Consider the following 26,452-nt stretch of genomic DNA (forward strand, 5'->3'; position numbering starts at 1 on the left):
CGGGGCGAGGAGACCCCAATCAAAGGCAGAGCTGAGTGTGAGAGGAGTGGAGCCCGTGCCCACAGGGCGTCCTTGACACGCAGAGAGAGATGTGCTAACACAGGTGCTCTTTGGCGAAGCTGGCTGGGCACAACCTGCAGCCCGACCCGCACCTGCCCAAGCGCATCTGCGTGGAATAAGCCAGATGTGCTCCGGGCTGGCTCCAGCGCTCAAGGCCGGTCTGGAGGGCAGGGCTTGGGAAGGGCGGGCGCTGGGCCTCAATTTTGTAAGTCAGTGGCCTTAAGGGGATGGTGGGGACAGGGATAGTGGGCAGAACAGTGGTACCTCCATGACAGAGCCCTCGGAGCTGTAGAGCGCGGCCAGCACAGATTTCTGGAAAAGCCCAAAACAAAGCCATCACTCCTCGTGTCCAGAGGAAAGAGCCACCACATGAGGCTAAGAACTGCCCCGCTCCTCCGCCCCAAGTGCTCCCCCATCTCCCAAAGCCTGCGGGCGCCTCCGCCTGTCTCTCAACTGGCTCCTGGCCTCACCGGCTCCCACCTCGCCCTCAGGTTGGAGGGGGGGACCTCCCAGACACCCAGGGGAGGGTGCCCAGCGGGAGGAGTGTCGGGTCTCACCGAGGCCACCTGGAAGGAGTTGTTCGTGCCTCTGTGGTCCAGGTCGTGACACATACAGGAAATAAACAAGGCAAAGATCTCGATGTCCCTGGATGGGAGACGGAGGACAGGCAGGTCAGGCACGCCCCTCCAGGGGAGGGCCGGCTGGCTGAGAGGTCCAGGAGTCACTGGACCGGAGCTCAGGACCCCCGGTCCCCTTCTTGGAAAGAGGTGCTGCACCTTTCTCACCGAGGCTGTTAAGAGGGTCCCATGAGGTGGTGCAGGTAAAGACAGCTGCCACACAGGAAGCGCTGCCCTGTCCCAGGGCAGGGGACTCCCCTCCCCCATGGCTGCCAGATGTGGGGGAAGGGCTGCCACTCACTCGAGGTAGTTGGTGAGCTCCAGGTTCTTGTAGAGCAGGTAGCAGAAGTGGGAGACAGAAAAGGCGTGCATCCAGTTGTGGTAGGGAGGATCCCGGTAGCCCTTCTTCACCATCAGACAGAACCTGGGGGAGCGGAGGGGGCAGCGCAGGACCTCAGGCTCGCCTCTTCCAGGGAGCCCGCCAGGCTCTTCCCTGCCCCCATTCCTCTCCTTTCCTCTTGGTGCCAGGGTCTGGGAATTGCCTCTCACTCGCGGATCTTCCCCGGCCCATGAGACTGGGCCTCCCCCCAGCCATCCTCAGAGAGCCCTTCCCAGAGCACGGGGGGGCAATGGATGGGAGGGTAGGGACAGAGGAAGGCAGAGACGGGGCTGCCTGCATGCGGAGGGGAGGGCGGGGGGCACACACCGGGCCAGTGTTGGGCAGTCAATTTTGTAGTTATTGATGAAATTCATGTCCTGCAGCATGCTCAGGATGGCCTGCAGAGGGCGGAAAGGAGGGAGCAGAGACTGTCAGTTTCAAGATAAGCCCCCTGCCCCGGCCCCTCTTGAGGCCTCCAAAATTTCAGCATCTTAGAACTTCGAATCTAAACTAGAGAAGCACAAAACGGTAAAGCCAAGCATCCTTAGAGCCATGAACTTAGAAATATGAGCTCTAAGAACTCTTGGAACCACGCTCAAATAAAATCTTAGAAAAACATGGAGGGAGGTGCCAGCCCTGAGGCCATGGTTGGTTCGAGTCCAGCCCCTGGCTCTGGGCAGGACCTGTGGCCCCTGCTGGCAGACCACGTGCCTGCTCCATCTCTGAGAAAGACGCCGTGGCCTTCCTCGATGACTCCGTCTTGCCAGGAAATTCCTAGGTACATCTAACTGGAAGCGCCAGCTGTACAACCCCCAGCTCCGCAGTCAAGTGGGGACAGGCCGGCTCACCATGGACGTGTCATCCTCGGGCAGAGAGCGAGGGGTGTAGGTGAAACTGGCAAAATTGGTGTCAATGGCAGCCACGGGCTGGATCCCATCATGGAGAAGTTTGGTGTATTCGTCATCAGAGACCTAGAGGGGACCAGCCAGGGCAGTGGAAGACAAGACACCCCATCCAGGGCCTGCGACCTCAAGTTCCCACAGTGGCGGGACCTCCCGCTCAGCATGTGCCCGGGGGGCCATCCACTCCACGGCTCTCTATGGGCAGGAGACAACCACCCTCCCTTCATTGTCCTGCAGCCCGCATCCTGTGCCTCCTTGCCTGTCGCCACCCTCATCTGTGACAACCTAGCCTTGTCAAAGACAGACAACACCTCGTTGTGACACCCCCAAACCATGGCAGCCTTTCATAGGCAATAACTCAAAGATTCCTTCTTCTTCTTTTTTGGGGTGGGATGGGGTGCGGTGCACGCACCCTCAGCATGCAGAAATTCCTGGGCCAGGGGTCAAACCTGCCCCACAGTAGTGACAAGGCCAGATCCTCAACCCTCTGCACCACCAGGGAACTCCCTCAAAGATTCCTTCCTTTCTTTCGGGAGAACCATCCCAGTCTAGCCTCAACCCTTCCTGCTACAGCTCTGACCCTAGCTACAAAATCTGGGGCGCTCTGCTTTGTACACAGATGAGAGGAAACGTTCCAATGAGCAATGACACCGCACACTCTGAACGGAAGTCTGGGCCAGCTTTCCTGCGCGGGGTCTGGCAATGGACAGAAGACCAGCAGACTGCCCAGGTCTGCGTGACCACCGTGCCAAGGCGCTGCGGTGGGCCCTGAGCGGGCTTCCCAGCCTTCAGTAAGTCCCAGGGTAGGAGTCATCCCTGGACACGGGGAACACCTGCCTGAATCGCATTCTCCCCTGGGCTGAGTCTTGCCAGCCTTGGGACTGAACTGGAAACTGCTTTGAAGAGGAGCTGCCCCGCAGGAGAGCAGGAGAGCAAAAGGCCAGGCATTGCTCTGGCTCTACCTTCTTATCTCCAAGAGAGGGTGATCAGAAAGCCCAAGCTGGGCTTGGGCCCCTGAGGATCCGGGAGGCAGTGGAGGAACGCGGGCATTCTGCTGGCTGGAGAAGGAGGGCAGAAGCTCTGGGCGGGGCTTCCCTTCCTGTGGGCGGGGCTTCCCTTCCTGTGGGCGGGGCTTACCTTCATGTGGTACATCATCATCTCATTGGCTAGGTGGCTGCGATACTGGGCCTCATTCACTTTCTTGTACAGGAGGGACTGGGGGGAAAGAGGGACAGATGGGGCTCAAGCAAGGCGGCTGTGAAATCTCTGAGCGCCCAGGACTGGGGCCCAGGGATCAGATAGAACCCCTCCCTCCTGTCCCACGCAGGCCCCAGGAGAGCAAGGAGGCCGCTACGACTTTCATCCAGATCTCCCCGGCGCCCCCTCTCCAGGCCTCTGGCGTTTGCAGGCTCTCCTGAGTCTGCCCCCATCTTCGGTGATGGAGCCTGAGAGCCACAACAGAGAAGGAGAAGCAGAGGGATGCGTGGCTGGTGGTCAGGGACCTAGGTTTTGGATTCCCAGGCTGGAGCTGCCGGCTCTGGACAATGAGACCCAACATGTCCCCAAAAGAAGCTGACCGGGGGGCTTGGATTGAGGTTGCTTCCGGAGATGGGGGAAGCAAAACGGGTCTCCCATGTCCTGGCAGGCTAACTGGACAGGACAGGAAAGCGTATCTCCAGCTTTCTGATGGTGAATTGAGGCCAGAGGTACTGAAGGCTGCTCAGCCACCCGGTAGCAGGGCCCTGAATCCCAGGCGGGGCATGGACTGGTCTGGATGGGAAAGGAGAGCCAGTGTGGAGAGGGGCACAGAGGTGCACGGGTCCCGCCCATGAGCTGCTCACATGGGCGATGCTGATGCCGCAGTAGATGGAGAAGGCTGTGGCCAGGTCCTCATCGAACTTGCTGAACCACGGTCCATTGATCTTGTTCACCAGCTCGGCCACACCGATGACCTCTGGGGACCAAAGAAGGGTTAGGAGGGGTCCGTGGATGTGTCTGACGGAAATCTACCCTCCCAGAGTGTCCTCAAGGGACGTCCCACGCCTGGGAAACCTGGTCCCTACTGCTTTGGGACGCTAGGGCGCAGAAACCTTGTGGACCCTCGGGTCGACTCCGCCCCCATCCTGCTCAGGCCCCGCCTCGCCCTCCCCCCCCCCACCCAGAGGCTGGAGAAGGCACCCTGGTTCTCGTTCTTGATGGGGAAGCAGAGGATGTTGCGCGTCCGGAAGCCGGTGCTGTCATCCACGCCGCGGTAGAAAAGTGGGTGTGCGTATGCGTCCGGGATGTTCAGAATCTGGCCCGTGGTCGCCACGTGGCCCGCGATGCCCTGATCCGCCGGGATGCGGATCTCATAGCTCTGCCGGTGCGGGGACGGAGTAGAGAAAGTTAGTGGCGGGCCACAGAGCAGGCCTGCTCCCCAGCGTCCCCTGTGGACTCCCGCCAGGACGGTGGCCACACCCTCGCTCTGCGCCGCCCTGCCTCACCTCGTCATCCACCACGCCCCCGTCGAACACTTTGGCCACCAGCTCGTTCTGATCCAGCAGGAACACAGAGCAGCTGTGGAGAGAGGGCCTTCGTCCCCAGGGCCCTGACATGGCTCTCCCACAACCCCTCAAATCTGGGAGTGAGGCAAAGCCTGGATTTCTGAGGCTGGAGGGAGTGACTTGTGGTGTGAGACTCTCCTCCAGACCAACGTGTGTGTGTGTGTGTGTGTGTGGCACCTACTATGTGCCATGCCCTGTGTTAGGAGCTGAGGACCCATGGCCAGCAAAGCCTCACCCCTGCTGTCGCTGGATGTGTGAAAGGACACCGGCATGAAACAAAGGACCACAGAGACTGTGACAGGGTCCCACAAGAGGGCAGTGGAGCAGGGGAAAGAGGGGAGGAGAGGGGAGGACTGGCCCCTCGCCTCTGCCGCCCCGCCTCGGGCTGGACTCACTCACATCTCAGCGTTGCTAAGGTTTCTGGCCTCAGTGATGATCTCCTGGAGCAGGACAGAGACGTCGTCTAGGGGAGGAAGAGGCAGGGGACAGCGGTGAGACTGGGCGAGAGGGCTGAGCCCCACCACCGCCCCTCCTCAAAACGCCAGCCCTCACTCCCACCCACAGCCAGGCTTGGAGGAGGGCAGTGCACTCACCCAGGTGAGTGAAGAGGTTTTTGGCCACTTGGAGAAGAGCCTGGGATGGAGAAATGGGTTCAGGTTGCAGGTGGCCGCCCTCTCTAGCCCCCTGCCTCCACCAGACCCGGGGTCTTTTCATCCTTCCCCTAGGACTCTCCGGACCGGATGGAGACGGGCCGAGTCTAATTACATCATTGGGCTACTACGTGAAGGAGTGGGAGGAAGAGCCCCGGTGAAGGCGCATAGTTATCCTGAGTCTCGTGCGTGGTCACCTGTCGCTCCAGCTCCCCAGATGTTGCTGTAGTGCGCGACCTGAACACTAGAGGGCGAGCGCGTACAGTGCCTGCAGCCCCAGGTGCCGACCTTTGGCGCCGCTGAGTTCCCTCTGGAAGAAGCCTCCAGGGCACTAGGTAGCCTCCCTAACTAGTGGTACAAAGAGACGCAGGCTTTTCCCTTGTGGCTGACTCTCTGGGGCTGAGAGCCGGGCGAGGCGACCTGGTCCCCGAGAGAGGTGCAAAGCAGGCCACTCACCTGGCACTCACACTTGAGCTTCTGCTCCTTCTGGAAGGCCAGGGTGCTGGTGAGCACGGTGCTGGTGTAGTGGAAGCAGTGCTGGATCACATGCTCGTCCTGGTCTGTGAACCTGGCGGGGGACAGGGTCACCAGAGAGGAGCCAGACGGGGGGCCAGTCGATGGCCCTCCCCAATCCACCTGCTTCCATTCCTCCAGGACGCCCGCTCCGGAATCCCCGGCTACATCTCTCTCCTCTGCTGGGGATGCTCACACACAGCCTGCTTGGGCCAGCTTCCCCCTCGGACTAGGGCCTCCTGGGTGGGTGGGTGGGTGGGGTTCTAACCTTTCTCTGACCAAAGTGTGTATTCCTCTCAGACTATTGCTTCTCGAAGCCAAAGTCACGTCTCCCTCCTCTAACTTGATGTGCCTGGACTGAGCTGGGTCTCCGTCCTCAGACTGGAGATGCGCTCAGGCCAGGGCTGGGTGTCCTGCTCTTCTCCAGGGCTCCCTCCAACCTCAGGGAAGGTAGGAGCAGCGGCGCTGGCCTGTCTCGTGCAGTTCCTGTCACCATCCCACCCTCCCTGGACACTGTGGGCACTGGTTTGGTACCCCCCAAGATCCTACAGTAGCTGTGGGCAGGCCCGTGCCCTTCACACACACGGAGCTGGCTCTCTCGAGATCAGCCCCCTCTCCTGAGGAGGTCCTGCCATCCGGCCACCGGGTGTCTTGTCACCAGGGAGTTTTGTGGGACTGGATGGACCAAGCTGGGGTGGGACCTGGGCCGGGGATGTGCGTGTGCCTCTCCAGGTGGGGATGATGGGGAGATGGAGCTTCCTCAGGGATCGGGACCCTTTCTCAGCCCCTAGATTTCCCTGTCATTTGGGGGCCAGATCAGCGCTGCCCTCGGCTGGGGTCCCCACACTTGTGCTTGCTGTCAGTGATCCGGGCCCAGATCCTGATCCCCACCCTGCTGCGTCTGCCGCCCACCCTCCTTCCCGTGGCATCTGAATCCCCTCCGTCTGGGCTCACCCACCCCTCTCCCCTCATCTCCGGGCGTCTCAGCCTCAGCCACACTAAGATCCTCAGCATTCGGAGAAAACCTCAGGCTCTTTCACACCTTCCTGCTTTTCCCACACTGTTCGCTCTGCCTAGAATACCTTTCCCACCCTCCTCCCTCTCTGCCCTAAAAATAAACCTTAAGTCTTAAAGGCAGCACCATGACTGCTTCCCCCTCTGTCCGATGCACAGCCTGGTACAGGGGAGATATTTGGGAAGTGTTTGCTCAGTGTCTTAACTATTCCTCTGCCCTTGGCCCCAGCCCCATCACACCCCCGACAGAGCAGCTGTTGGGGTCCCTGCTCCCTGGGTTCCCAGCAGCAGAAACTGCAGGGCCTGCTCTGAGCTGAGAGCCACCTTGGCTCTTGCAGGTGTTCAGCACTCACTCCCTGAAATATGCAGAACCCAGAGCTGAACTTGCCCTTGGCCTGGCCTCACAGTTACCACTGAGTCCCCATCTCCTTTCCCTTCTGATACCCCCACCCCCCACCCCTAGGCCAGGACCATCTCAGACCCAGGCCTACAGCCAGCAGCCAGAGGTCCCAGCCCCTGCTGGACATCCCCCCACCCCGCCCCCCACACTCCCCTCCCTAAAGGCCCTTTAAAGCCATCTGACCAGCACAGGATCAGATACAGCAGGTCTTCGATGTGTGTTTACTGCCTGGCACAAATTCTCCCCACACGAGGGGGCCCCAAATGGCACAGATCCCATCTGCTCTCTGGCTCAGCTGCCTCTGTCTTGTCCCTGGCTTCATTTTCCCAGGCGCAGCCAACTGCCAACAGAGGTCCTTGCTGGGAGGCCCTACGACTCAGACCTATGACGCCCAGATCTCTGTGTCCCCTCTGCAGACTCCATCCCTGTGCTTCTGACACCTCTCTCGGCCCAACATCTCCAGCCTCCTCCTTCTGCAGGAGCTCCAGGCCCTCGAACCCAGCCTGCTTGCTTGGGCCCCAGGGGCCAAGCATCTTGTCAGCATCACTCTCTATCCGGAATCAGAACTCAATGCCTCACCTGCCTGCTGCTCCCTATGGCTGGCCCAGGTGTGGCAGCCTTCACATCCTGAACCTACACCCGGGACAGACCTACTCAATCCCATCGCTGTGGCTCGCAAATTAATACAGCGCTTCAGGCAGCTGCTACCCATTAATGAGTGGGCGTAGGAAAATCTATGATACACCCCGTTCTCGAGACAGATTTCCTCAGCCTGTTGAGACACTGTGTCCTGCCCACTCCCTCTCACCTGGTTCTTACAGCTGCTACAGCAACACCTCTAAAGCCCCTCAGCTTAGCCCAGTCCCCATGCCTCTTCCCGTGAGCCACCATCTACTGTGGCAGTGAAACTGCAGAGAGGTCACCCATCCTCAAGCTCACCGCCCCTCCAGCAGGCAGTTTCCAGCAGAAATGCCAAAACCAGGGGTGGCAAGAGGGAGAGAGCCAGGGTCTACGAGCCAGTAATCCAAACCACAGGAAGCAGGCAAATAGCGGAGAACTCTCCTGGACCTCCCCAGGATTTTAGAAAGCCAAGACGGAGCAGCGACAAGGGACCATCACTCCCAGAAGCCTCTCGTCTCTTGCGCAGAAAAACCATTCAGGCCGCAGCCGCCGCCGCTGCTGGAACAGTACCACCTGCCGGGTACCCTTCCTACACTGTTACCCTGGTCAAGCCCCGCCCAGCCTCTCGGCTCCACCTCCAGACCCGCATCCCTCCAGCGGGGACTCACAAGTCTCCTCCGAGCTTGTTGAAGGCGCAGGCCAAAGCCACCACCTGGTCCGTGGCTCGGCTAATGACAGGGACACAGAGCATGGCCTGCAGCTCGCAGCCCAACATGCTTTGCAGCTGTTGCACATCCTCCTGCAAACGCGGGGGGGGGGGGGCGGCGGCAACGGGAGGCAAGTCAGCATGGAGAAGGAGGAAGGGACTACGCCCCCCACCTTCCCCCACTCTGCAAAAGGAGGGGCTGAAGGGCTCCTGCAGCGTGGGAAGTGCCGTGACACGGGGCTGGTGGTCTCCCCATCACTAGGCTGCCCTGGCCCAGAGACCCTGGCCCTGGGGACCCGGCAGTGGTCTCTCCCCTTGTCCCCTCCTCTGGTCCCGCCAGGCCATGGCTTACAGAGGTGAGGTCTTGCAGCTGGATGGACTTCTTGTCTTCCACCACCTGGCCCAGGCGTCCTGTCGTCAACTGCGGAGTGAGGAGAGCCAGTCAGGGTCCAGCTCTTCCCAGGATCAGGCAGTCTCAGACCCCTCCCCACCAAGTCTGGAGGTTTCAACTGCCTCTTCAGTCAGGGCACATGGTGGATGGAATAAACGGAGGCGTGAGGGCGGGTGAGTGTGGGGGAGTCGGCTCTTGGCCAGAATCCCCTACGGAGGTCTTGAGGGCTTTGTCTAACTAGGAGACAGAGCCGAAGCCGAGGATTCTCACTGATCCTAACAGATGCTAAGGGAGCCAAATCCAGATATACTCCAGCAGAAGTGAACTGGTCCCAGTAAGCCTTTCTGCAGACTGGGGGGAGATTTCTCCTAATGGATCCTGATCGTGAGACGCTCTGATCTCACATAACGTTTCTAAGTAGGTCCCAAGATCCAGATAATTCCATCAGATGCCGGGAGATTCTAGCAGGTCCCAGCCTCTCTGGGCAGACCCCAGGAGTGCCTAGCTGGCGTCAGGCTACTTCCCCAACCCTCCAGACTCCACACGGGAGATGCGTGCAGGACTCACTGGGAAGCTGGTCTCTTCCTGCAGCACTTTATCTCCGATGACCTGATGGGCAGAGCCACGTGCACTGGTTAAAAGATAGGCAACGACTGTTCCTCCCAGAGACCCAGGGCCCTTGCCCTGCCCCCCCAGTGGAGCCGGGCCCTCACCTTGCAGGAAAGCTGGAGGTTGTCCTCGGAGACCAGCAGGAGGCAGCACCGGGACGCCTGGGTCTCCTGCTGCAGCTGAGAGAGGAGGACACAGCGAGGGGCTGACCCGGGGTCTGGAGGCCACCCCACTCCCCACCCTCTCGCCTCTCTGGGGCTCCTCAAGGAGGTGGAGAAGAGGGACAGGGAGGACGTCGGAATCTGAACTGAGACGAAGGGCTGACAGGGACGTGGGTCCCGGGAGGGACGCAGTGGGAAGGGCGCCGGGACTCACGTATTGGAGGACTTTGAGCTGCAGGGAAGAGGCATCCAGGTCGTAGAGCTCCCCTGCAAAGGCCCCGGGGCGTGGGTCAGAGAGGGGGCCCAGAGCCTCCCCCAGCCCGCGCCGGCCAGCTCCGGACCTGAGTTCGCACCGCTCCCCCGGCCCCGCCCTTGGCCGCGCCCCACTCTCAGGCCCCGCCCACCCACGGCTCCTCCCCTCCAGGCTAGGCCCCGCCCCCCCGCCAGGTCCTCACCGCAAAGTTGCAGGATCTTTCGGTCTTGGTCTGTGTACCCGACTCCGCCCTTCTGGTCTCCTGCCACCCCCTCCGGGGGCTTCTGGGCCGCTTCGGGGGCCGCGCCGGGCCCGCGCTGCTGCAGAGCCTGCACCCTTTTCAGGGCCACCAGGGTCTGGGGCGGGCCGCGCAGAAGGTGAGACACACGCCACCCCACCTTTATCTCGCTCGCTATCTCGAGCCTTTGCTCCTTTGCTCGAGCGACTTCCTCTGCCCGCGGGGCCATCGCCTCACACCCCCACGCCCCCGGGTCCCAAACAACCCATCCCTTAGCGCCCCGCTCTCCTGCCGGCTTCCACTGCCCCTGCGGCGTCCCTCGGGTCTGTGATCAGCGGAGTACAGGGTTGGTCTCCATTCCTAGCCCCCAGACTCTTCCAAGACAGAAGAGGGCCGGATTTCTCCACCTCTGGCACCCACGAGGAGTGGTAAATTCTTGTTAAAGTCACAAAATCAGACTCTCAAGAAAGAGCCTCAAAATCATTAGGTAGATAGTCCTTCTTGTGTATTAACAAGCTGTTTGACTCGCCTGATTTCACCTGTACCCTAAGGCGGCACTATTCTTGGCCTCATTTTCAGATGTGCAACTGAGGCTCAGAGAGGTTAAGTGATTTGCTCAAGGTCACACAGCCCAAAAGCTGTGGACTGGAACCCAGGCATGTCAAGCTCCCTGGCTGGACCATCTTCCCATCAGTTGTGACAACTGTCTTCAGCTGCCCGCATCCTACCCGGCACTACGCCCACTCACATGCTTCTCCACGGCTTGCAGGCTCCACTCATCGCTGTCACTCAACTGGCCACAGTGCACCTGCGGGGAAGTGAGATGGGGACCAGCCGTGACCTCCTCTAGCCTCTCGTTTCTGCCAGAGCACCCTTCCCATGCCCAGCGCACACCTCTCCCCACCAACACACACACACTCCAGTCTGTGGGCCTCTCTGATAAGCCCATTCTCTGCCCCGGCAGATGGCTCTGGGAAAATCCCCTCCTCCAAAGAAGGGACTAATCCAAAGAAGTAGGCTTTTTCTGATCTCTCCCTTTTCAGCCACTGCCACACCAATCGCACAATTCCAGTGGACGGTGAGGGAAAGGGGGCGACCTTGGACCCCTCTCCCTCTCTCCGTCCACGGAGCCCTTCAGGTCCTGGTTATGGAATCAGTGGTATCGGCCTCGGCCTCCCAGCCTCGCCCTTTCTGAGTGGGATGTGAGCCACCCCTAAGTGCGGGGCAGAGGCAGAGGCCTGACGTTAATGACGTATCTGCTAAGCCTTAGAGGGTGGATGAACGAATGAATGAATGAATGAATGGAGTGATAAAGTGCTTTACCTCGAGTGTGATTCTCACCAACCTGTGTGCAAGCTTCCACCTTGCAGATGAACCAAGGCCCAGAAAGGTTGGGTGACTTGCCCAAGGTCACACAGCCGAAAGTGACAGAGTTGGGACAGCACCACGAACTCCTTCCCCTTCTCCGCCTATAGCTTCCCTTCTCTAGATCCATTTTCACCACCAGCCCCATCATCCCGCGCCTCTCCAACTTCCCTGTGTGGGTCACCTGGAATCCCCTCGGCCCATGTTTCATACTCTGTGAGGCCCCCTCCCTCACCCCCGCTCGGGTGCTCAGCAAGGGAAATGAGAGCCGAGGGGGGCCCACGGCAGGCCCAGCCAGCCTCCCACCTTCATCACCAGATTCCGGCGCCTACTCAGAGCTGTGCACCACCTGCGGGGCTCCCCACAGTGCTTGTCTTGGGGTCTCCTCCTTCACCTTCCCTCCCTGCTCAGCAGCCCCTGCCCGCCTCTGCTCTGGGTCCCCTGCCAGGAACAGATGGAGAGGAGGAGACCAGCAGGTCTCAGGAAGCTCCCAGTCTGGCTGGGGGGTGGGATGGAGTAGGGATGGGACGGGGGGCTGCAGGCCTGCGTGTCTGAGGAGGAAGGACAGGGCAGACTGGGGGGGGGGTGCTTAACGACTGTGGGAGCACAGAGAGGGTGGGTTCCTGGAGGCCACTGGAATGGGCGCAAAGCCTGCTGGGGACACTGCTCGCAGAAGGCTGTCCTGGCAGGGCTGGGGAGTCCGTGGGATGGGGAGGAGAGGACCTGGACAGGGTGCTGGCCGCAGTACCAGGGGGGACGGGCCTGAGAGCAAGGCTAAGGAATTGGACTGTGGCTTAGCCATCCTGGGGGATCCCCAGCAGACTTTAGCATCTGCAGACCACGGCCTCTAAGGTCCGGGGGGTCGGAGGGAGTCGGACTGGAGGCAGGAAGACCTGGAGAGGCCCAGGCTGCCAAGGATGCTGTGGAAGGTGAAGTCCTGGCGAGGCTCCGTCTCTAACTCCCAGGAGACAGGCTGTCTAAGGGGCTGGGGACATGGTTCATTTGCACGTGGTTTGCAGAAACGTGGTGGCATTTTACTGGTAAGAGATGTGGGAGGACATCCTTCGTGTTCCTTCCACCTGGACTCATCTCCCAGGAAAAGAGGAGGTTGGGACCCCCCCCCCCCCAGGGCCGTGGGGGCAACCCGTCCCTGGGCTGGCAAAACAGCCTGGTCCCCGTACAGAGCTGGGAGACCCAGTGAGAGGCTCGGAAGACTGGAGGGAAGGAAGGAATGGTGGGGGCCTCGCTCCCCCACCCACTGGGCCTGCCCCTCCCTGCACCCCCTCCTGCTGCCTCAGCCCATCCCCTCCCCGAATGTGCACAGACCCACTCTCATGGAGACCCTTAGAGCCCCCGAACACACACCCACACCCACACGCACCCACACGCACAGTGACTGCCATCCACGGTGCACATGTGAACCTGTTGACAGGATGAGCCATGCACACGCGCCCCCCCCCCCATATACAGACACAATCACCAGCACACACACACACATGGCTTTTGCTCACCGACAGGAACACATACCGTAGCACCCACTCTTGCTGATCACGGGTGGGTCTGGGGCCCAGTGGGAACACACAAGAGTGGGCGCTGGGGCTGCAGAGAAGGTGGAAAGCCCCGCACAGCCCCCACCCCCCTCAGCCACACCAAGCTAAATGTGACTTAGCTCATGAACACCCCACCCTCGTGGAAGGATCTGGTGCGGCTGGCACGGCTTGGGGGAAGAGTGGGTGCAAATCACGCATCAAATGCCAGAGACCAAGGGCTGCCTGCTCCTCAAAGGGACTTATTATCCCGGAATTGAAGAACAGAGCCAAAGACGCCGCACAAAGAACGTGCAATCAAGGCACCTTGAACCGCAAGCTGCAGAGGCCCAGAGCTCAGCCAAGCAGCCCTGCTCTGGACGGCATATTCCTGGGAGCCCCCCCACACGCCCCCTCTCTGACCCGATCTCTATCAGGGCCATTCCCCCCGCCCCCATATTCCTTGCCGGCTCCCTGGTTTCCTGGCTAGCCCTGGCCATCATTCGCAGTGTCCTCCCTGTGTTGCGAGCCTGTTTAATGTCCAGCACGCCCAGCCCTGCAGACCGTGTTGTCTGGTAGTGCAGGGCCTGTCTGGACTGCTCGGCCACTGCCTCTGTGTCCACAGCACCAGTGCTCAGTGTCCGGCGGTACCCAAGAAGTCTGCCTTCAATTGATGGATGGAGGGATGATAATACAAGAGCAGAGACAGAGGAGAATGAGGCTTGTCGAGGAAGGAGCCACGGAGTCAGCCCTCCAAAGAGATCTGCCCCGTGCCCCCCGCCTTCCCTCCAGACCCTGAGCCCGCAGGATCTGGCAGCAGCTGGGAGGACCCCCGGCTGCCTGTGCTTCCTCCCAGAGGAGGCGAGACCCTGTGGCCCCAGGAACACGGGGGTGGAGCAGTAGGACCAGATCTGTCAGACGTGTGTGCATGGGGGGGGGGTGTCCTGGAGGAGAAGTAGACCGAAAATCCTCCAAACACCTTTCCAGAGCCCTTTGCTGCCCAGGGCTTTTGAGGAGGTGAGGGAACTTCTGGCAGCCAAAGCCGCAGGTCAGTGGCACACGCCCCACTCCCCAGCCTTGCCGGGATCACACTGCCTCTGCTCCTGAGGCTCCCTTTGCCTAGAAGAGTCCTTCCCTTCTTCTCTGCCTGTTCCCCCCTCCACTTGCGCCGCAAAGCCCCATTCAAAGGCTGTCTCCACTGCAAGGCACCCCTTGCAGCTCCAGCCTCTGCCACTGGAGCTCCTGCCAGCAACATTTTTTTTTTTCCCCTTTTTCGACCGTAGCCTCAGAAGTTCCCCAGGCCAGGGATCCAATCGACCGAAGCTGCACCTGCAGCAATGTAGGATCCTTAGCCCCCTGTGCCAGGCTGGAGATCAAACCGGTGCCGCCACAGAGACAAGCCGCATCATTAGCCCACCCGCATCAGGACCACAGCAGGAACTCCCAACATTATGTGGCCAGTGGTGGTCTGAGAGTGACCCTGCCTTCCCCTAGACTAAGCTTCTAGAAGGCAGAAATAGGTCTGACTCCTCTCTCTGTCGCTGCACAGGCCTGGAGCAAGGCCCAGAGCGGTTTCTCTAGGGCAGGGTACCTTTCAGTGATCTGACCTCTCCCCCTCCCACCGCTACACACCCTCTGGCCTTTTCTCCTCCCAGGAGAAGGCTGAAGCCTGAATTCCTGGCCTAACCTCAGCCACAGCGTCCAGCAGTCATGGCAACCACCTTCCTGCCCACGAGACAACAGCTTTCCAAGTGTCTTCCCTGTTGCAAGAGCTGCTTCCTTACTGATGCAGCCCCCACAGCCCCAAACCAGGAAGTCCTTCTCAGGAAGCTGCCCGCCCCCAGACCCCTTTCCACCAACAGAGGTGAGCGATCAAAGCCATCGTCTCCCACCCCCACCTCTGCACAGTGTCCCCAGCCTTGCTCCTCCTCCAAGGGACCAGCTCTGGTACAGACTGGGGCCAAAGGAGAGAGGGAAGCGGCGCTGAGAAGGTGCCAACAGCAGATCTGTTCCCTGCAGGAACAGAAGCTGAGAGTGGGGGGAGCAGCTTGCGGGAGAAACCAAGGGGGCCGCGTCCCCCTCAATCAGGCAGATGGGGCGCCTGGGAGAGCCAGCCAAGTACCCCTTCCGTCTTCTCCCCGCGCGGCCGCCCCCGACTCCCACCGCCCTCCCCCGCCAGCGGCTCGGGAAAGGTCAGGCGCCTCGGAAACCTTTAATTCCGTTTTAATGAGCTCGGGAGGAGTCCCCGGGGCGGGCGCACCAAGACCAGCTCATGTATCTGTCGGCGCCCCTTACTGAAGTGGCGGCCGCCTTGGCGGAAGCTGGTCCCCAATAACGGCGATCTGGGGCAGCGAACCTTTCCGGATGCGACAAAGATTTTGAGCGCCCACCTCCACACCCGGGGGAAGACCCACAAGAGCCGCAAAACTCCGCCCAAACCCACAGAGAGCCGAACGTGGGGAGCTCCGCCAGGGGGCAGCAGAGAGCAGGGGGGTCTCGGCCCAGGCTGCCCGCCCAACCCCCCCCAGCAGCGCATCCGCCCTCCAGCTGAGGCTCCCCCCTCCTCCATCACCGACCCAGGAAGCCCGTCCTGCTGCCTGGCGTCTGTCCCAGCCTCAGCCGTGGGTCTAGCTGGGGCTGGACGCCTGCCCAGGCAGCTCTTCCGCGTGGGGCCTCATCTCCTCCTGCCCCCTAGCTCCAGCCACCCGGGTCTCTGAGTGGCTTCCCACACGGTCAGTCGGTGTCCTCTCTGCCCATCTCTCCTCAGGGTCTCTCCACCCTTTCCCCCCTCACCGCATGGAGGCCCTCTCAGGACACTGCCCCCAACCCATCCCAGAGGACAGCGAAGAGGACACAAGGTCCGGGCTGCTCTGGGGACCAGACCCCGGACGGGGCTTATACATCTATGGCGAGTTTTAGACGGGGTGGGCAACTTCATCCTGCCATTTGAGTGGTGCAGAGGGCTTCTCCCAGACCCCCCACTCCCCCAACTGCAGCCCAGCCTGTTGCTCTCTCTCTCTCACACACACACACACACACACTCACACACACACTCACACTCCAGCGAGGCTCCATCCAGCGCTCCCTCCCCTGCTCTCCTCTCCCCACATGCCACCCACACCTGCTCTTACCAAGACGACAGCTGCCAGAGCCCCGGCCTCCTCGTCCACCAGCGGAATGACCAGCACTGAGGGGGAGAGGGCAATGAGGCGGTCCTGCGGGGCCAGTGAGGCTCAGACATCCTGAGCCGGGACCCAGGGAGGGAGACAAAGACACAGACGGAGAGAGGCCCGGACAGAGACACAGAGAGACCCAGAGACCCGGAGAGACGGGTCCTGAGGCGGAGACAACAGCGACCACGGTAACGAGCCCTGCACGGAAGGAGACCCCCTCACTGGACACCTTTCTCGTGGTCCTCCCGGCAACCCTGGGATGGAGGGAGGCAGATAAGGCTGAGCACCCCTAGTTTTCAGATTGGGAAACTGAGGTTCAGAAAGGGGAAGTGACTTGCCCAAGATCACACAGCAAGTCAGGTCTCCTGACTCCCAGTCTTGTGCACTTTCCACATCGAGACAGAGGACAGAGACCTGGAGAGACTGAGACACGAGGCAGAGGGACATGGCGGACAAGGGGCGTGGAGAGGAAGAGAAAGAAAAACAGACAGTGACAGAGAGAGCATGACAATGACAACGGCCCAGCTAGCCACTGGTACAAGCAACACCCCCTCAAGCTAGGTCCTGTTGTGCCCATTTTACAGATCAGGAAATTGAGGTGCAGAGAGGTTAGTAGCCCAATAGAGAGAGAACTAGATGGTGGCTTTGCTAGAGACACAGAGCAAGAGAAAGAAGGAGACAGAGGGATGGAGACAGGGAGAGAAGACAGATGGTCCCTCCCTGCCCCGGCCCAGCTCCCAGCCTTACCTTGGGTGTCAGGAGCCAGTGGAGCCACCAGCCTGGCCAAGGGCCTCCCCTGCAGGTCCGAGGGGCTCAATCCATTGCAGCCCACCCGCTTCCGGGAGATCACAGCCTCTCTGAAAAGAGGAGATGATGCTACCTCTCAGTCCCTGGATCCAAGAGGCGCAGGCCCCACCTTGGGGACACATAGCGGGCTGGACCCTGCTCATCTTCCAGGGTCTGGACAAGCTGACACGCTGCAGGGTGGATATGAGGAGGGCAAAAACTAGAGTCAGGGGTGGGCGGGGTGGGGGGGCTGACTTCCCCTCCCCACGGAGAGGAGCAGGCAGCTACAGTCTGGCCTCTGGTGCTTCCTGCTGGTAGATACGGGAAAGGGGCTTCAGGGTCCAGCACAAATCTCCCAGAGCAAGCGAAGCCGGGCTCAGAGCAAGACTGTCTGGGTTAAATCCTGCCGCAGCTACCACTTGACCTTGGGCAAGTGACCTGACCTCTCCGAGCCTCCCCAGGAGACCTAGGGTGGAGAGAGTAGATTCCTAGACAGCAGCATCCTTAGAAAATCATTTTGGAGCATCTTGTGAGGCCAAAGTACCAGCAGGGAACTCCGGAAGGCTACTGGATGGACGACCTCACGCACCGCACACAGTCCAAGCACCTCGCCCAGATGCATCGGAATTCCCAGCTATCCTATGGATTAAATATTATCATCACTCCCGTGGTCCAGGTGGAGAAACTAGGGCGCCGAGAGGTTAAGGAACCTCTCCAAGGCCCCACAGCTAATGAGCGAGAGAGCCAGGACTTGAACTTGGCAGTTGGCCCCAGAGCCCAGACTCCTATCCAGCACCCTCGAATCTTCTTCCTAAAGAGCTGAAGGGAACTGAGCCTCCAACAGGGCCTGGGACGAGTGTAAAGGCGGCAAAAGGCCAGGCGTGATGGGGCGGGAGGGAGGTGGGAACCCAGACAGGGGAGGTTCTGCTGCGGGAAGCATGAGCTTCTCTGCCCGCACACGTCCCCCTCTCCCCACCCCACCCCCCGGCCTCTGGCTCTTCCTGCTTAATTAAGCGCCTGATTTTTCACCCAATGTCACTCTCCGATGATTAATTGTCCTGGGTTCTTCATCCCTCATGCTGCCTCCACTTAATTGTGTTTGTAGGAACTGCCTGGCCTGGAGAGGAGCGAATTCAGGGGACCTGGGACTCTGATGTGTTCATGTTGGGGTCACCAAGGGGAGCCCAGTGAAGGTCAAGTGAGGAAAAAAGAGGGGGCGGCCGGCAAGGCTCCAGGTCAGGGGTCACAGAGAAATCGAGGACCAGAGGTTAAGTATCTCCGTCAAAAGCTCATGCAGCATTCTGAGCATGCGCGCCTGGCCCCTTAGTTCAGAATCTCCAATAAGCAGGGGTGTCTCCCACCTGCCAGCCCTGGCACCTGGACCTTTAGGCTCCTGCAGTGTGGGCTCCTCTTCTGAGCTGTCCAACTGTGCCACTCACCCCAGGAAGGCGCAAGGATCTAGGGTGGCAGGAGGCACGTTTCCTCGTGACTGAGTTGACAAAGGCTGGGGCTTTACGGAGGCGGGGGCGGGGGGGCTGCCCTTAGTGACCCTCAGCCAAACCCCTTCTAGGGGACCCCACCCAGCCTCTTGGCTTCAGACAATCCGGTTACTGGGCCACCACAAGGCGGCGCTGGTCCCTGCGCGGCTGGTCCGCGAGCCCTGCAGCTTTGTCCCACTGACTCCTGGTTCCCAGCTCAGAGTGTGGTGGCCTTGGCCGCTCCCTCTCCTCCTCGCCCCCACCTCCAGGGACCCTGATGAAAGAACTGCCCTCAGCCTTTCTCCTCTGGCTTCCTGGCCCCATGCCTCTCCAGCTCCCATGCTCTCGGGCTCTAGAGGCCAGACATCCAAAGGCCTCCTGGGGGCCGCCCTGGGTGTCCCTGGAGTCGCCAAAGGCACCCAGTGCCAATCAGAACAACTTACCCTCTCCTCTGCTACCCCCGAATGGCGCAACCAGCCCTGGATCCCCTGCGGCTTGTCCACAAAAGGTCCCGGCCGCCCCCCTCTTCTCACCTCCCTCACCCAAAGGGTGGGTCACCTCCCACGCATCTCTCGCAACTGTCCCCTGCCCTCTGTCCCCAGGCTACTGCCCAGCTCCGACGGAGACACGTCTCCCCGGATCCCGCCGCAGCCTCTCCCCTCGCCTCCTGTTAACTCCGTCCCCCCTTCCAGAGCCAGGCGAGTGTTCTCCATCGAAACGCCTGTGGGAACCTTCCCCGTAAAGTCTTTCCTCCCACAGAATATTCACTCGTTCCTCAGAGTCCTTCTGGGTCAGGCTCAGTACTGAGGACTGAGATCAGAAGAGGAGTCGTGGCGTCGTGTGGGGACAGACATACAGACACACGGCTGAGGGCAGGGACGAGGGCTCTGACAAAGGAGGGAAGCGGAGGCCCTGCTACCCAGGGGCAGGACAGAAGTGAGATCAGAAAAGGCTTCCTGGAGGAGTTCCCGCTGTGGCACAGCAGGTTAAGAACCCGACGTTGTCTCCATGAGGATTCGGGTTCGATCCTCGGCCTCCCTCAGTGGGTAAATGATCTGGGGTTGTCACAAGCTGTGGTGGAGGTCACAGATACAGCCCAGATCCTGCATCTCTGGCTCCGGCATAGGCCGGCAGGTGCAGCTCCCACCTGACCCCTAGCCTGAGAGCTTCCATGTGTCATGGGTGCAGCCCTAAAAAGAAAAAAGAGAAAGAAAAGGCTTCCCGGAGGAGGAGAGGCCTGAGTTGAGTCCTAGAAGACAGTCCCAGGACCAGGAGCTTAGTGTGGCTGGACGGCAAGGTGCAAGGCTGGGGAGCGCGAGCGCCCTGCGGAGCTGGGCGTGGTCCTAAGGACAGTGGCAGCTCGGAGAGGGCCTTGAGCCAGAGAAGGTTCAATTTCAGGCTGATGATGCTGGCTGCTGAGTCGAACTCTCCCTAGAGAGGGAGGTCCTGAGAGGCAGGAACTGGGTTTCAGTGAGGGCCCCAGAGTCACAGCGGTCCCTGGACAGCAGAGGAGAGTCTGGGCCAGGGCAGGGCACCTTAACTGGGTCCAGATCTTCCCCCAAGCGCTGGGGCCTCCAAGATCCTCCACCCTCAGGAGTCCTGGCACCTTGGGCCTCGCCTGGCCCGGCCACACCCCACAGCCCCAGGCAGGGCTGTGCCAGACCACGCTCAGCTCAACCCAGCCCCGTGTGAGCCCTTGCCCTCTGCCTCCCCCCTCCCCCTGGAGGTTTCAAAGAGGCCAGAAGGGGGAGGGGACCCCGAGGCGGAGCCTCCCCCACCCAAATGGGGCTGGGGGCTTCGTCTACTGCTCACATCCCCCGTGACTTCCCCTCCACTCAGAGCCCCCGCCCTGCCACCTCTCCCTGCCACTCCCCTGCCCCCACCCCAACCAGGCAGATGCTGGAGGTGAGGGGGGAAGCCACAGCCCGGGGCCAGCTGTCCAGGTGGAAGGCTAATGACTCCGCCCGGGTGCCAGGGCGGGCATGGGCTGCCTCGGTGCAGATAAAGACAGATGGGCACAGAGCGGGGAGGGAATGGGGCGTGGGGTTTATGAGGCTTCCATTCCTTTAACGACTATTTGCTTAGGGGAGAGAGGTGGTAGGGTCAATGGCCTGGAACGAGTGAGTGCCGGGCCCTCTTCCAGTCCTCGGAGCCCCTTCTCAGGTGAGCCCTCCACCTCGCCTCCTGGGGCCTCAGCCTCCCCCTCGCCTTCCCTCTCGTGGAGACTAGTTATGATTCAGGCCGGGACCTGGACCCTCCTCTGCCTCCCCCTCCCCCAGAATGTGAGACTCCAGGGACAAAAACAGACAATTCTCTGTGTCCCTTGAGAGAAATCAGAAGGACAGACTGATTCTGCAGTGAGCGGGGACCAGGTCCGCTTCGAAGAAGACATTTCTCAGGGTTGGGCCCTGGGCCCCCCCCCTGCTGGTAGCAGAGGGGGACCACCAGCTGGGGCTGGTGTGGGCAGCGTCTCCAATGCACCTGCAAAGCCCCAGATCTCCCTGCCCTTAGCAGCCAGTAATCCGAGGCCTTGAGATGGCAGGAGACACCATAAGAAGAGGAGGGCAGCAGGGCCAGGGGCTGAAACAGGCTGGGAGATTGCAGCACCCAGAGGAGGGTGGCCAGGAGTTCCCGCTGTGGCACAGAGGATTAAGAATCCAACTGCGGTGGCTTGGGTGACGGCGGAGGCCCAGGTTCCATCCCCGCCGCGCTGCTCAGATTCCATCCCTGGCCTGGGAACGTCCATGTGCCACGGAGTGTCCATAAAAGAAAATCAAGAGAGAGAGGGGAAGGCGAAGGCTTCCAGGAGGCTCCTCACCCAGGCAGCCCTCCAGGATTCTCCCCTCCAGCCCTGAAGCCCCCTTGCAGCCCCTCAGGATTCAGAGCAGGACCAGCCCACAGACATCATGGAGTCCCATCTACCACGTCCCAGAAGTGGAGACGGGGGCCCACAGAGACTGCATGAGACTGACGGCAGCCGTGCTGTCCAGGATCCAGGCTCTCCCCACTGCCAGCCCAGGGTCCTTCTGGTGGACAGACCCATCCCACATGCCTTTTCTGAACATTGGAGCCTCTTCAGTGCTGGGGAGCCATGGAGCGGGCCTCCTAGCGGCCCTCTGGCTGGGCCGAGGCAGATACAGAAATGGCTTGGAGAGGGAAAGGGCCCCGGGCAGGACTCTGCGGGGAGGAGAACCTGCCAGCAAGCACAGGGAGGCAGGAAGCCCCGAGCCTGAGCCCACAGAGGGTAGGGAGCAGAGGCAGGAGGGGCTGTGTGGCTGGCGGGGCCCCTGGCTGCTGTGGTCCCCCTCCACCCGCCGCCCCGCACCACCCTGGGCCGTTATCTGTCTTTATAGTCCGCCTCCACTTCACACCTGCTGCTGTTTGCCAGCCCTGCCAGCCCTCCAGGGTTTCCTGGAAGAGCACCCCCTCCGCAGGGGGCAGCCAGAGCTCAGGTTCCACCCCAGCAGGGGCCATGCCTGGTCTCCTGATGGGGCCAGAGCCACAGAGGTCACCTTTAGAAGGACCCTGGAGCCAACCCCACCCATTTTACAGAAAAAGAGATTGAGGCCAAAAGGGAAGTAATTTTCTCAAGGTCACCCAATGAGTAAGTGTGTTTGGACGAGGGGGTGGAAGGCAACCAGCAACCATTAAGCTCCTACTGTGTGCTGGCTCTGGGCGAAGCCCTGGGCATCTACTATCCCCTGAAGCCAACACAGGGCCCGTTATCTCCATTCTATAGTTAAGCAGAGAGGTTTGGAAGAGGGGGGACCCAGTGAAGCAAGGGTGGGGCGGTGCTCGAATCCTGGCCTGGCTGACTCCCAGTTGAGTGCTCCTCCCTCTCCCACAAACCTTGGGCTCAGCCTAAGCTCAGGAGACGGGTCACCACCAGACACACGGGCGGGGGCGGGGGGCCAAGCACAGATTCCAAAAGACAGGACTGGCCTGAACTTTCACCTCCAATTCTTGCTGGTGAGACTCCCCCACTGCCTCCCCACCCCACCCCACCCCCACCCGTCTGGCCTCCTGGGCCTCCAGGGATTCCGGAGCACCCCCCCCACCGCCACCCCCAACTCCCAGCCGGCACTCACCTCCCCATCTGCACCCCACCCAGGCGAATTGCACTGCAACACTCCCTTTGAATTGCTTTTTTGGGGAGGGGGGCACTTTTTCCAAAGCTTTTCCTGGGGCTGGGGCCACTGAAAGGGCTGCTCATGCAGAGGATCTGAGCCCCTCCAAAGCCTGGACCGCAGGCCCCCTGCTGCAGCTCGCGGTGGAAGGCCTACAGGGAGCATCGCAGGCAGAAGAAGCAGAAGAAAGCCTGCAGGATGCCCCCTCCTGCCTTCTGAGCCCAGATCCTGCGCCCGCCCGTCTCTCAAGAGGCCCTTCCCAGCTGCTATGAAGAAACTTCCCGGATGGGGCAAGCGCATATGAAGCAAAGTGCCTGAGGATTGGTGGGGGTGCAGGCTCAAGGAGAAAAGGGGACATGGTAGCATTTTTTTCCCCTTAAGATTCCAAAGACCTTCCAGCCCAATCTGCCGTCTTGCGGATGGGGCACTAGGGGCCAGAGAGCAGGCTGGCTTGGCTTCCACTGTCCTCGAGAGGTGGGGTGAGTTGTCAGAGATGCTGAAGAGAACAGTGAGTGACACCCACCACCCACCCCGTGGGGGAATCGCATGGGAGAACAGGAAGCGGGAAGTCTCTGAGCTATGGGAGAGGCCCCAGCCCCTTCCCGGGGGGATGGCGGTGGGGGGAGAACAGCAGCAAGGAATCCAGGGTTCCAAGTGCCAGGAGGGGCCTCGGGACCGCCAGCATCCCCAGCCTCAGTCCCCCTGGCATCCTCAAGCATCAGTTCTTCCCTGGGCCTCTGTGAAAGGTGACCTGGAACAGCCGCCTCCCTGACTGCCTGGCCCGTTGGGGTGGAGCGTTGCCTTCCGGGAACACCCCACTGGTGTCCACTGAGCCATCGGCTCCCAACCCCGCACTCGCTGCACCCCCAGGGGCCCTGCCATGGTGCTTAGAAGGCAGGGCTGCATCCTCCTCCAAGGCCTGCCCTCCTCTGAGCCAGCACTCTTGCTTGTCAACACTTTCTTATCGGACAAGCTCCACGTCCCCTCACTGTGCCCTGGACAGCCAGGAGCCGGGGACCATGTCCCAGACCTGGCTCTGCCTCGTAGCCGGTACGTGGCATCAGACACAGCTCACGATGGTTGCCCATCTGGAAAACAGGGAGTCTGCATTCAGTAGGCTCAGGGGACTACAGGGCGCTGAGCCCGTCTCCCTCAAGTCTGTGATTCCAGGGTTGCATCATAAGGAAAAGGAAGCCCGACATTCAGCTTTCCTTACAGACGCGGTGTTAAGTGCTTTGCATGCGTTCAACTCACTCAGTCCTCCCACGACTCCGCTCATCATCCCCTGCAAGATCAGTGCTACTGCTATTGCCGTTTTGCAAGCAGGACAGCGAGGGCAGAGAGAGGCTCAGGACCTTGCCCTCGGTAATTAACGGGACCTGGGGTTTGAATCCAAGCAGTCAGGTTCCAGAGCCCACAGCAGGACACCGCCTCTGATCTCCCTGTTCCCAGATTCCGAGTTGACACCGAGCCGCCCCAGCATCCTGTGATTCCAAAGCCCGTGATTCTGAGAGAACCTCCAGTTCTCGTAGCCTGCGGGGGTTCTAACGGATAAACCGTGGCCCCGACCTTCTGAGACTCGCAATTCAGCAAGGGCGCAGCGAGAGCCCGGCAGCTGGCACTTCCGCCGTGCCCGCCACTCCTAACACACGCAGGAAGAGACACGGCTTCTCTCCTCTAGGCTGGCATCAGCGACCCCACTAAGGGAGCTCACCCGGCAGGGAGGCCGAGGTCAAGGTCAGACGGGGAGGGTCAGACTTTATGACCTCGGAGGGTGCCCCAGGCTGGAGACCCTCGACGGTGTGAGGGGGCCGAGTGCAGAACAGCTCACCTCACTTTGCCCTCCTGGGGCAGCTCGTGGCAGGGCTCCTCACACACCAGCCGGGATTCCCCGTCCCGCAGGTAGGTGTAGACAGTCTCCTGGGACGGAAGGCACTCGTAAGACCTTGGGGAGAGCCCCTTCTCCCCCCGCCCCCGCTGCCCCGTCCCAGCCCGTCCCAGGTCCTCGGGAGCAGGCTCAAGCATCAGTTTGCCTTCACTCCTCTGGAGATGCTACCATGCAGCCGGGGTGTCCGCATCTCACCCTGGAGGGACTCTGGGCGGCAGTGATGCACGACCCTGCCAGCCTCCCTCTTATCACCCCAAACCCGAGGTGCAGGGGAGAAGATCTGAAGGGCTGAAGGGCGGACAAACCCCACCCCCACCCTGGGACACTTTCCCGCTGAGACTCCAGCCTCAGCAAATGACAACCAGGCATCCCCTCCAGATGGGACTGCAGGGGGCGCTCAGAATGCCTGGGAGGCTTCCCTCCTACCTCAGATACACAAAACAGCTCTGTAAGCAATCACACACTGTGACCCAAGCCCGGAGGGCTTCCTGGAGGGAGTGACTTTTGAGCTGTAACTTCCGTGGGAGTTAGACGCATTCAGAAAGAGGGTGAGGCACAGAAGAATGGCTTCTGCGTAAAGAGCCCAGAGCATTTATGCAACTGACCGTGGGCGCTGGGGGCACAGGAGGTGGGCTTGGGGTCAGCGGGGCTGAACTGGAAGGGAGCTGGGGGAGGTTGCCACCAGGAGCTGCTGTGGGGACGGAGGGGCTGGTGAGCCCTGTGAGACAGGAGCCGATTTGTATTTTGCCGTGATCACTCCCCAGCGTGAGAGCAAAGCCGTGTTCGAAGTATGTCAAATCTGCAGCTTGTCAATCTGCCCTCCCCAAGGGCCCAGAGCGGTCTCAGCCCGAGGTCCAGACCATGGCCCCGCAGAGGCAGTCACCCTCACTGACCCACCGGCAGCAATCCACATTTCCTCCAAGCAGGGCTGGCTCCTCCTGGGGACCCACAGCCAACTCCCGTTCATCACAACCTCGCACAGTGTCTCCACTGCCCACACTGTACGTGATGCTGGGAGACCCGGACGCCCAGCCGAGCCCACATCCCAGCGAGGGGGCACCCTCTTGTCTGGCTAAGTGTCCTGAAAGGCAGGTGTTTTCTCAGCAGGAGAATGGAGCGCTGTCCTCTCTGCTGACCGTATCAGGGAGGGCTTCTGGAGGAGGTGACCCTGGGGCCAGGTGCTGAGGGCCCGCCCTCAGTAAGCGTGGACTCCTTCTCAGCAGAGCAGGTGCCTCTCAGGACAAGGAGTCTCCACAATCCTGCCAGCCACGCTTGGTGCCTTTGGCTGTCCCCAGCCAGCCCCACCCTCTCCCAACTCCAGGAGGTGTCCCGGTCCTGCGTCCAGAGAACCTGAGCCAAGCTCAGGGGTGGCGTGGGCTGGGAATGACAGGGCCTGAGGACAGTAAGAGAGGCCAACACAGGAAGGCCTGGAGCCCCTTGTGCCCCTGGGTGGGGGTCTAGTCGGGGGAGTTCAGGGAGGAATAAATCAGTGGGAGGGACCCCCGCCTCCCCAGCATCCAGCCTCCTTCTGGTCCACCGACCCCTTAAGCGGCCTGGGAGGGGCCTGAGGGAGCTGCCCCTCCTGGAAGAGGTTAACACACCACCCAGCACCGGGTCACCCAGGGGGTCCTGCGCTGGCAGAGGAGTGGGCAACCCGAGGGCGGGGAGGCGGGAGGACCGAGCCGCACCTCACTTCCGGGTCTCCGTCTGCCTCCCGCCCCCGCGCTCGCAGCCCTGCCGGTTAAAATTAGCCGAGTTTATCGGCGAGAAGGAGGGACCGATTTCAGACACATCAGCAGCACCATCTGCATTTGCGGCGGCCTGTCACAATGGGTGCTGATGAGGGAGCCAGGTGCAGCGGCTCCCCTCCCTGGGACCCTCCTCCACCGCCCCACCCCTCCCTAGGGACAGTGCAGGCCTCCCATCGCCCCCTCCTGCCATCCAGGCAGAGCTCCCCAAAGTCAGGGTTCCTCTAGCTCATACAGGTCCCCCCGGGTGAGCCAAGGACATTTCCACTGTCCCAGGAACCTAGTGGCCCGGATCCGAGCTGGC

The 26,452-nt window shown here is 61.0% G+C and overlaps 1 protein-coding gene across 9 annotated transcripts in view; it reads right to left on the bottom strand.

Annotated features, from left to right (window-relative positions):
- PDE2A (phosphodiesterase 2A) overlaps positions 1–26,452 on the bottom strand; it is a 91,186-nt gene that overhangs the window by 3,646 nt on the left and 61,088 nt on the right. For 6 of the 9 annotated variants that reach the window (XM_003482557.5, XM_013999451.3, XM_021102285.2 and 3 more), the window contains 22 exons: positions 24,344–24,432; positions 16,869–16,978; positions 16,080–16,135; positions 10,806–10,865; positions 10,022–10,175; positions 9,781–9,833; positions 9,510–9,584; positions 9,364–9,405; positions 8,758–8,826; positions 8,368–8,498; positions 5,608–5,719; positions 5,095–5,134; positions 4,901–4,964; positions 4,442–4,514; positions 4,137–4,314; positions 3,800–3,912; positions 3,096–3,173; positions 1,905–2,027; positions 1,384–1,454; positions 979–1,101; positions 618–705; positions 325–372 (listed from right to left, as the gene is read on the bottom strand). In XM_003482557.5, coding sequence (XP_003482605.2) covers positions 325–372; positions 618–705; positions 979–1,101; positions 1,384–1,454; positions 1,905–2,027; positions 3,096–3,173; positions 3,800–3,912; positions 4,137–4,314; positions 4,442–4,514; positions 4,901–4,964; positions 5,095–5,134; positions 5,608–5,719; positions 8,368–8,498; positions 8,758–8,826; positions 9,364–9,405; positions 9,510–9,584; positions 9,781–9,833; positions 10,022–10,175; positions 10,806–10,865; positions 16,080–16,135; positions 16,869–16,978; positions 24,344–24,432 — 1,950 coding nt within the window. The remainder of the gene's footprint in view (positions 1–324; positions 373–617; positions 706–978; positions 1,102–1,383; positions 1,455–1,904; positions 2,028–3,095; positions 3,174–3,799; positions 3,913–4,136; positions 4,315–4,441; positions 4,515–4,900; positions 4,965–5,094; positions 5,135–5,607; positions 5,720–8,367; positions 8,499–8,757; positions 8,827–9,363; positions 9,406–9,509; positions 9,585–9,780; positions 9,834–10,021; positions 10,176–10,805; positions 10,866–16,079; positions 16,136–16,868; positions 16,979–24,343; positions 24,433–26,452) is intronic. The other 3 variants (XM_084975172.1, XM_084975176.1, XM_084975171.1) reach the window with 1 other exon arrangement.

Source organism: Sus scrofa, chromosome 9 (assembly GCF_054392235.1).
Source record: "Sus scrofa isolate SSC_HxYL_T2T_F1_AM1 chromosome 9, Sscrofa_HxYL_maternal_Yorkshire_Landrace_v2.0, whole genome shotgun sequence".
In the NCBI taxonomy this organism is placed as follows: Eukaryota; Metazoa; Chordata; class Mammalia; order Artiodactyla; family Suidae; genus Sus; species Sus scrofa.